Below are 8,470 nucleotides of genomic sequence, written 5' to 3' on the forward strand. Positions count from 1 at the left end.
CCTGCTGTCGTCGCCGTCGTCGGGCGGCGCTCGTGGCTCGAACCGAGGGTAGCGCAGGCGGGGGATATCGCCGGCCGTGATGTAGTCCATGACGCTCTGCGGAGTCCGGCCGTACCACCATAGCCGACGGCCGGCCTCGTGGAAGTTTCCGGGAGGCGGACCGTCCTCCTCATACCTGGCGAGCGCCCTCTCACGCCGATTGATGAAGAAGGCGTCCCAAGTATGCTGGTTATCGGGATGCCAGCGGGGATTCATCCGCTGCTCCGGCGTGAGGTCGAGGTAGTAGTGATTCGTGATGGCCGCCCGGCGCGCAGTACCCTGAGGGACGGGAGGGACCGGCACGCCGCCGGCGCTTAGGCTCCAGCCGGCAGGGACGCGGTAGCCCGGAGGGCAAGGGTAGTTCGAGGCGCAAAGCTCCTCCACCTGCTGGTAGGTTAGAGTGGGTGCGGTGGAAGCCATGAGAGAGTGATGAGAGATTGTAGAGATGTGATGTCGGCCAAGCCGGGCTACCTATATGTAGTGACAAATGGCGGGAAAAATGGGAGCGGGAAGACAGGAGGCGGGAAGAAAGAGGCGGGGAGAAAGTGGCGGGAAGAAATTGGCGGGAAAAAATTTGGCGGGAAGAAAGAGGCCGGAAGAAATTGGCGGGAAACAATTGGCGGGAAGAAATGGCGGGAAGAAATGGCGGGAAGACGAGGAGGGAAGAGGGGGTCGGCGGAAAGAGGCGGGAAGAGGGGGCCAACAAACTTTTGAATTGAATTAGTTTTATTTTTATGAATTTTTTGGTATATTATTTGTATTTTTAACATTTTGAAATGAATTAGTTTTATTTTTCTGAATTTTTTGATATATTATTTGTATTATTAACATTTTGAATTGAATTAGTTTTATTTTTCTGATTTTTGGTATATTATTTGTATTTTCAACATTTTGAATTGAATTAGTTCTATTTTTCTGAATTTTTTGATATATTATTTGTATTTTTAAAATTTTGAATTGAATTAGTTTTATTTTTATGAATTTTTTGGTATATTATTTGTATTTTTAACATTTTGAAATGAATTAGTTTTATTTTTATGAATTTTTTTGGTATATTATTTGTATTTTTAAGATTTTGAATTGAATTAGTTTTGTTTTTCTGATTTTTTGGTATATTATTTGTATTTTCAACATTTTGAATTGAAAAGAAAATTGAAAAGAAATTTGAAAAAGACCTTTAGTCGCGGTTGGCCACACCGACCGCGACTAAAGGGTCTTTCCGCGGGAACCGCTCAAATCCCGCGAAAATACCTTTAGTCGCGGTTGGGGTCCCCAACCGCGACTAAAGGTGACCCTTTAGTCGCGGTTGGGGACCCCAACCGCGACTAAAGCCCCATCCCTATATATTCCGCGCCGCCCCGCGGGCGCATCAGTTCTCGATCTTCTCTTCCTCCTCGCGCTCGTCGCTCCGCCGTCACTGCCGCGCTCGATCGCTCACTCGCCGTCGCCGTCGACAGGCTGCCGCGCCTCGCCGTCTCCGTCGCCGCACTCGCCGTCGCCGCCGCCGTCTCGTACGTCGCCGCCCCGCCCACACCTGTCGCGCGCGCGCGCCCGTGTCCGTGTCTCCGCCGCCGCTCGTACGTCGCCGCCGCCGCTCGCAGTACTGAGAGAGAGGAGATCGAGGGAGAGAGCGCGGCGCCGTGGCCGCGCGCGCCGCTGCTCGCCGCCGCCGAGATGCTCGCCTGAGAGAGAGAGAGGAGAGAGGCCGGCCGGCGCGGCGCGCCCGCGCGCGCGCGGTGTGAGAGAGACAGAGAGAGGGAGAGGAGAGCTAGCGCCCGGCATTTTTTTCTTTTTTTTTTTAGTTTTTGTTCTTGTTAATTTTAAAACAAAAAATAACTAAAATTTGAGTTAAAAGTTTGTGTAAAATTAAAAAACTAAAATTTGACTTAAAAAGAACTACAATAATTTGACTTAAACGAATTAACGTGTTGTTAATTAAAATTGTAAACTAATTAAAATTTGACTAATTAAGTTTTCTTAAGCTAGTTACAGAATTTTGATCACTAAAATTTTTACTAAAATTTGTTTTTTTAACTTAACTAAAAATTTTGTACACTAACAAAAGTTTGACTTAACAAAATTTAACAAATATGTAATATGTAACAAAATTTAACAAAAATTCTAATGATCAAAATTTTAACTTAAGATAACTTAATGATCAAAATTCCGTAACTTAAGAAAACTTAATGATCTCGGTCACGCGGTCACTCGCGGCGAGGGTTATGTGTCCTCGGCACCGCCACAGCCCTCTCGGTCACCGCCACACCGGTCTCTCGGTCACGCGGTCACTGCGTCCCCCTTTCGCCACCGCCACCGGTCTCTCGGTCACGCGGTCACTGTGTCCCCCCTTTCGCCACCACCACCGTTCTCTCGGTCACGCGATCACTGCGTCGACCCCCCTCTCGCCTCCCTCGTCGCCCTCTCTCTTTATATGTAGAAGAGATGTGATAATGCTGGCATATACACAATTAATTTGTTTTGACTACATGTTTTCAGGACTGACATATGGCGGACGATAGAGCTGACCCGATTCTGGACAACTATGATCCGGACGCGGAAGACCATATGTTCGGCATCATAAAAGGCGATATTCCTTTTGTGCCGACCGGAGAAGAAGAAGATGATATCTCTTCTTATCCGAACCTTGAGTGTGAAGATGAAGGGCGCCGTCGGCAAGCGGATGATGCCGAAGAAACGTCGATAAACGACGATCTTCAATTGGAAGTAGCAACCACCTCCGGCGCCGAGGTATATATATATATATACATATTGAGCGTCTGGTGATACAACTAACTGATTTGAATAAATGTGTGTGTACTAACGCGCGCGACTCTCTTTCTTATTTTAGCCCTCGGCCGGATCGTCGAAAAAATCGAGTACGTCGTCGTCAAAGCGTGGCGCAACCAAGACGATGAAAGCAGGAGAAACATGCACCATCGATGTTGTCGACGAAGAAACCGGCAGGCCGCTGGAGCCCAGCAAGAACGCCACCAAGTTTGTCAGCCAATGCGGAGCCGTTGTTAGAGACAACGTCTCGATCAACCGCCAGGAGTGGAATGAGCCAAAGAAGGCACGTGTTGGTTTCACTTTTGTCGATAAGAGAGAAAAAAGATTGCTTCAACAAGCTTATGGAACATTTCGTTCTACCTCCGGAATACCGCAAATACGATGAGGAGGGTAACAAGATTGCGGAAAACAAGAATAGGCGCAAGCTAGTCAAACAGTTCGCTCTTTCTAGGATGGCCAACGCATTCCGGAAATACAAGCAAAATCTAGCCCATGACTTTGTCAACCAGGGCAAGACTCCGGATTTCAAAGGACAATATGAGAAACTGCAACATGATTGGCCAGAATTTGTGAAGCAAAAGAAATCGGAGCAGTTCCTTGAACTATCGAAAAAAATAAGGAAAATGCGGCCAAGAAGGAGTACAATCATAAAATGGGGCCAGGAGGGTATCGCTTTTGGCAGCCTAAGTGGGAGAAGATGGAGAACGAGCTGAGGGCGCGAGGAATCCGTCCAGGTACGGAGGGATGGGACCCAAGGGCCAAAAGCCGGTGGTACGGGCATGGGGGATCGCTGAACCCGGAGACAGGGGAGTGTGTTTACCAGGGCAAAATAATTACACCCACCCAAAACCTTATTGAGGCAATGAGGGATGCTCAAGAGGGGAGGATCAGGTTCAACAGAGAGAACGACGCCCTGACAAAAGCCCTCGGGAATCCTGAACACGGAGGACGTGTACGAGGCATGCCCGGGGACATTTCGTGGAAACTAGGGTTCCCCGTGAAAGATGACCCGTACGGTTACGAAGCCGTAAGAGAAAGATGGATCGGGATGCGGATGTTGTGGCGAAGTTGGTAACGGAAATGGATGTGATGAAGAAAACCGTGAGTGTACTAGTCGCCGAAACGAGATGCAGCTCGGGCGCAGCATGAAGATCATCCAATGGATCTCGGAAGCCAGCAGCGGAGAAGAAGCAGCGTGGCTTCCACGGAGGCCTCACCGGCTGGTGCACCGACGATCGAAATTACTGCACCGGAGCCTCGAGCTGGTGGTCGAGTTACTGCACCGGAGCCTCCTCGCTACCCCGTGGACGATATAAAGGAGATGAAAGCATGTCATCCGTATTATCCTATCGGGAACATGTCCATGAAGGTAGCCATCGGCGATGCTTTACCACCGGAGCACTCCACCACAACAACCCCATTCAAGATGGCTATGCTCGTGTCACGGTGGAGGAGATAGTCCAAGGGTTTGAGGACCTGGACATTGACATTGCTACACCCGAAGGGGTGAAAAGACTTGGAGATGTCAAGCGCCAGCTCATTCTATGGCGAAGAAATTTATCAAGTTTCCGGGCGAGGCGCCAACAAGTCCACCCCCGTACGGTGGTGGTGGTGGCGGTGGCGGTGACGGTGGCGGTGGCGGTGGCGGTGACGGTGGCGGTGGCGGTGACGGTGGCGGTGGTGCTTCACCTAATACACCTCATTCACGTCGGCCGACGCCGCCCCCGGTCCTCGTCCGGCGGGTGATCGGACACCGGTACCGCCCCCAATCCACCTCCGGCGAAGAAGCGAAGCAGTCCTGGGTTATTAACCCGGACCCTTACGTACCTAAGAAAACAAAGGTACCGGAGGTATCACCGAAGCCTCTCCCCGGGAGGTCTTGGGAAAGTAGTGCCGAGGAAGTCGAGGCGGGCGCGGCTGCTGATTTAGAGAAATGGAAGGCAAGCGTCCGTGAAGAAAATAGAGGGCGAGCCCAAGCCAGTATATTCCGACAAGGAAAAGCAGTGGGCTAAGTCATTTTTGAACACACCGTCCCAAGCCGCGAAGAATCTGCCCGACGACTATTTACGTGAACTTCGTAGGCAAGCACTCGCGTTCAAGAACGAGGAAAGAGTTGGCGGAGAAGAAAGCCTTGAAGGACGAGGCCGAGTCAAAATTAGAAAGGGGGAAAGAAGTTGCCCAGCTCGGGGAACAAAGTAAACAATCGATCGCCCCGCTCATAGTGCAAGCCGCCGGTCCGGATGCCCCCGATATCATAGCAGCTGCGGCAGCACATGGATTGACTCGTAGAAAGTGCCGGAAAACAAGCGGCCGACTTAGGTATCACTCTTCGTGCAGTGTTAGGCCTTGATGAGGCGCCAATGAAGGACGTAGTATTTACATATGTGAAGAATGGCCCTCTCATCGAGCCTGCGCAGGAAGAGGATCTACCTCGACAAATGAAAGGTCTCGCTAAATTGGTACAAGGGTTACATAAAACATGAAAACGCCAAAGACTATATCTATGCGGAAGTTAAATATGTGCATCACTTCAAACGTTACTGGGTACAAATTCCTCTGAGTGAATTGTTCCAGTTGTTCAATCTGCGCGAGCTCGACAAATATATCATCAGTTGCTACGTTCTGTAAGTGATTTATTAATTTCTACCCCATCTCGTTCATTTCCTGCACTATATATATATATATTATCCTAACTATCTTGTTGTGTACGCTATATATTATGCAGAATGAAGAAGCGGGAAATGCGAATAAGGAACATCCATGATGTTGGGTTCATTGACCCACACATCGTTAATTCATATGTGTTAGAACACCACCCCGCCGACGTGGAGGAAGACCTGTGGCGGTTTATTAGAAAACAGCAAGAGAAAAGTGATATTCTATTTCCTTACCATTTTGGGTGAGTGTTTCGTCTTGAGCACATTCTCTTTTGTTTACTCCATGCATGGTATGTGGCTAATCGATGAGTTATGCATGATCTGTGCATGTATCGTGTCCGCAGGTTCCACTCGGATTCTTATGGTAATTAAAGTTCAGACCTCCTCGGCTCTCGTCCACGACTCTCCGAATATGGATCCGGCGCTTTGGGGCGACATGAGAAAAATGATGCAAAAGTAATTATTTTCATTCATTTGCGCTCTATATCGATCGGCCTATTTCGTTCATCATTTCCTAATATCAAGTAACTAATTAATAACTCTCTTGTTTATTTAATTTTCTTTGCCTCGTAGGGTTTGGAGACGGTTCGTAGATACCAAGGTCGGTGAATTCAAAAAAGAGCTACATTTTAAAATGGCAAAGTGCCGACGATCGGGGATACTCAGCCACCGGGGACCAATCTATGTGGATACTATGTTTGTGAGAGGATCCGGAGATACCGCAATGAGCGGGACCAGACGTGTGAGAACAACATCCCGAGGAATAACCTCCGGAAGACGCTTAGTCCGAAGCTCGCTTCCGACCACTTCAAGAGGAACTAGCTGGATGGTTGGCGAGGGAAGTCATCGATCCTAGAGGAGAACACTATTACGATGACGTAGATCTTTATGTGCACCGGAATTTGTAACTAACTTGTTCAAAATTGTATATGGTCATCCGATATTGAATATATATTGTATATGGTCATCCGATATTGAATATATATTGTATATTCCTCTTGAATTCTTTTTGGTTCTAATTTCAAATTTGTTTGAAATTGTACATTTCATATGCATGTATGTATACAGTACCATAGAATATGTGAAACTCCTTCAAAATTAAAACCCAAAAGAAATAAAATAATACAAATTAAAAAGAAACCAGATTTAGGGCGAGGGGGGGCTAAACCCTAAACCTCGCGGAGGCCTTTAGTCGCGGTTGGCCGGAAGAACCGCGACTAAAGGTCCTCCGCCCGGCGCTCGCCCTGCGGCCCACGTGGATGGGCCTTTAGTCGCGGTTCGTAAGGAACCGCGACTAAAGGGGGGGGCCTTTAGTCGCGCTACTTTGGTCGCGGTTGGGCCACCGCGACTAATGGCAGTTGCCAACCGCGATCAAAGCCCCTTTTTCCACCAGTGGAGACTCCTTTCCATCGCGCCAGTGGTGCAGGAAAGTGATGCAGGCTAGCAAACACGCCCTAGACAGCTACATATAGAGCATACTCGCGCAGTTGAGCATATCCGGCTGGAGCAGCATTCTTGCGGTGCAGTGTGTTAGTAGGAGAGATCCTGGATGACGCCCCCTGGTGTGGCCTACGACCGCCGGGTTGAGCTGCAGGCGTTCGAGAACACCAAGGCGGGCGTCAAGGGCCTCGTGGATGCCGGCATCACGACCATCCCGGCCATGTTCCGCCACCCGCTGGAATCCCTGGAGGGTATCACGACCCCAAGCGATAATGTAGCGGTCATCCCGACCCTCGACCTATCGGCAGCGCGGCGCGAGGATGCGGTGGCCCTGGTGCGGCACGCGGCCGGGACGGTGGGCTTCTTCCAGGTGGTCAACCACGGTGTGCCGGCGGAGCTCATGGCCGGCATGCTTGCGGGGGTGCGCCGGTTCAATGAGGGTCCGGCCGAGGCGAAGCGGGCCGCCTACACCAGGGACCTCGCTCGCAAGGTGCGTTTCAGCTCCAACTTCGACCTCTTCCAGACTGCAGCGGCCAGCTGGCGCGACACTCTCTTCTTTGGTCTGGCTCCGGATCCGCCACCTTCGCAAGAGCTGCCCGAGCCTCTCAGGTTGGGATCTCAGTATTTGTAGTTCATATGGGCCGGCTGTACTAGTACTAACTGATTGGATAATATAGGAACGTGGTCACGGACTACGGCGAGGCGGTGACTAAGGTGGCGCTGTGCGTGTTGGAGCTGCTTTCGGAGTCCTTGGGTCTAAGCAGCGACCACCTGCGCGAGATGGGCTGCGCGCACAGCCTTTACGTGGCATGCCAATACTACCCGCCGTGCCCGGAGCCGCACCTCACTCTTGGCCACAAGAGGCACACCGACGAGGGATTCCTCACCGTCCTCCTGCCTGCAGGTGCTCGTCGATCGCAGTGGCGCCGGCGGGACCTGGGTGGATGTTCCTTACGTGCCCGGCGCTCTGATGATAAACATCGGCGACCTTCTTCAGGTATCTATCTATTTCGTTCCAAGTCGTTGGAGTACATGTAATACTTGTAATAACCCGATCGATGATGTACGTGCAGCTTGTCAGCAATGACCAGTTCAGGAGCGCGGAGCATCGGGTCCTGGCAAACAAGAGCAACGATACGGCGAGGGTCTCGGTGGCGTCCTTCTTCAACACAGACATGAGCAGCTCGACGCTGTATCGCCCCATCACCAATGGACACAACCCCCCGATCTACAGGAGCGTCACGGCTCAGGAGTTCATGGCCACCTTTATGAGCATAGGTTTCGATGGTCGCTTACTCGATTACTACCGCTTGGAGCAGGATCCTCCTACACCTCATGTCTAGGGGTGTTAATTTCGTCAAGTTTAGTACTCGTTGGAGTGACACTAGCTGGCGGTCCACCCGCTAGCTCAAACTTGTATGCAAGAATCTTCCTGCGAGATGCATGTGTTATTTGGAACAACTTGCTACTCCTGTAAGACTTTGAATAATCTTTTTTAATAAAAGATCGTATGCATCGATTGATTGACGTATATGCTAGGATCTTCT

At 50.2% G+C, this 8,470-nt stretch overlaps 1 protein-coding gene across 1 annotated transcript; it reads left to right on the top strand.

Moving 5' to 3' along the window:
• The first annotated feature begins 7,032 nt into the window (after nucleotides 1–7,032).
• LOC124671987 (DIBOA-glucoside dioxygenase BX6-like) lies at nucleotides 7,033–8,266 on the top strand. Its single transcript, XM_047208295.1, is given in 4 exon segments — nucleotides 7,033–7,532; nucleotides 7,601–7,823; nucleotides 7,825–7,920; nucleotides 7,997–8,266. Coding segments are annotated over 4 exon segments (1,089 nt in total).
• Nucleotides 8,267–8,470: the final 204 nt, after the last annotated feature.

The sequence above is a fragment of the Lolium rigidum genome, chromosome 7, assembly GCF_022539505.1.
Source record: "Lolium rigidum isolate FL_2022 chromosome 7, APGP_CSIRO_Lrig_0.1, whole genome shotgun sequence".
Classification (NCBI taxonomy): domain Eukaryota; kingdom Viridiplantae; phylum Streptophyta; class Magnoliopsida; order Poales; family Poaceae; genus Lolium; species Lolium rigidum.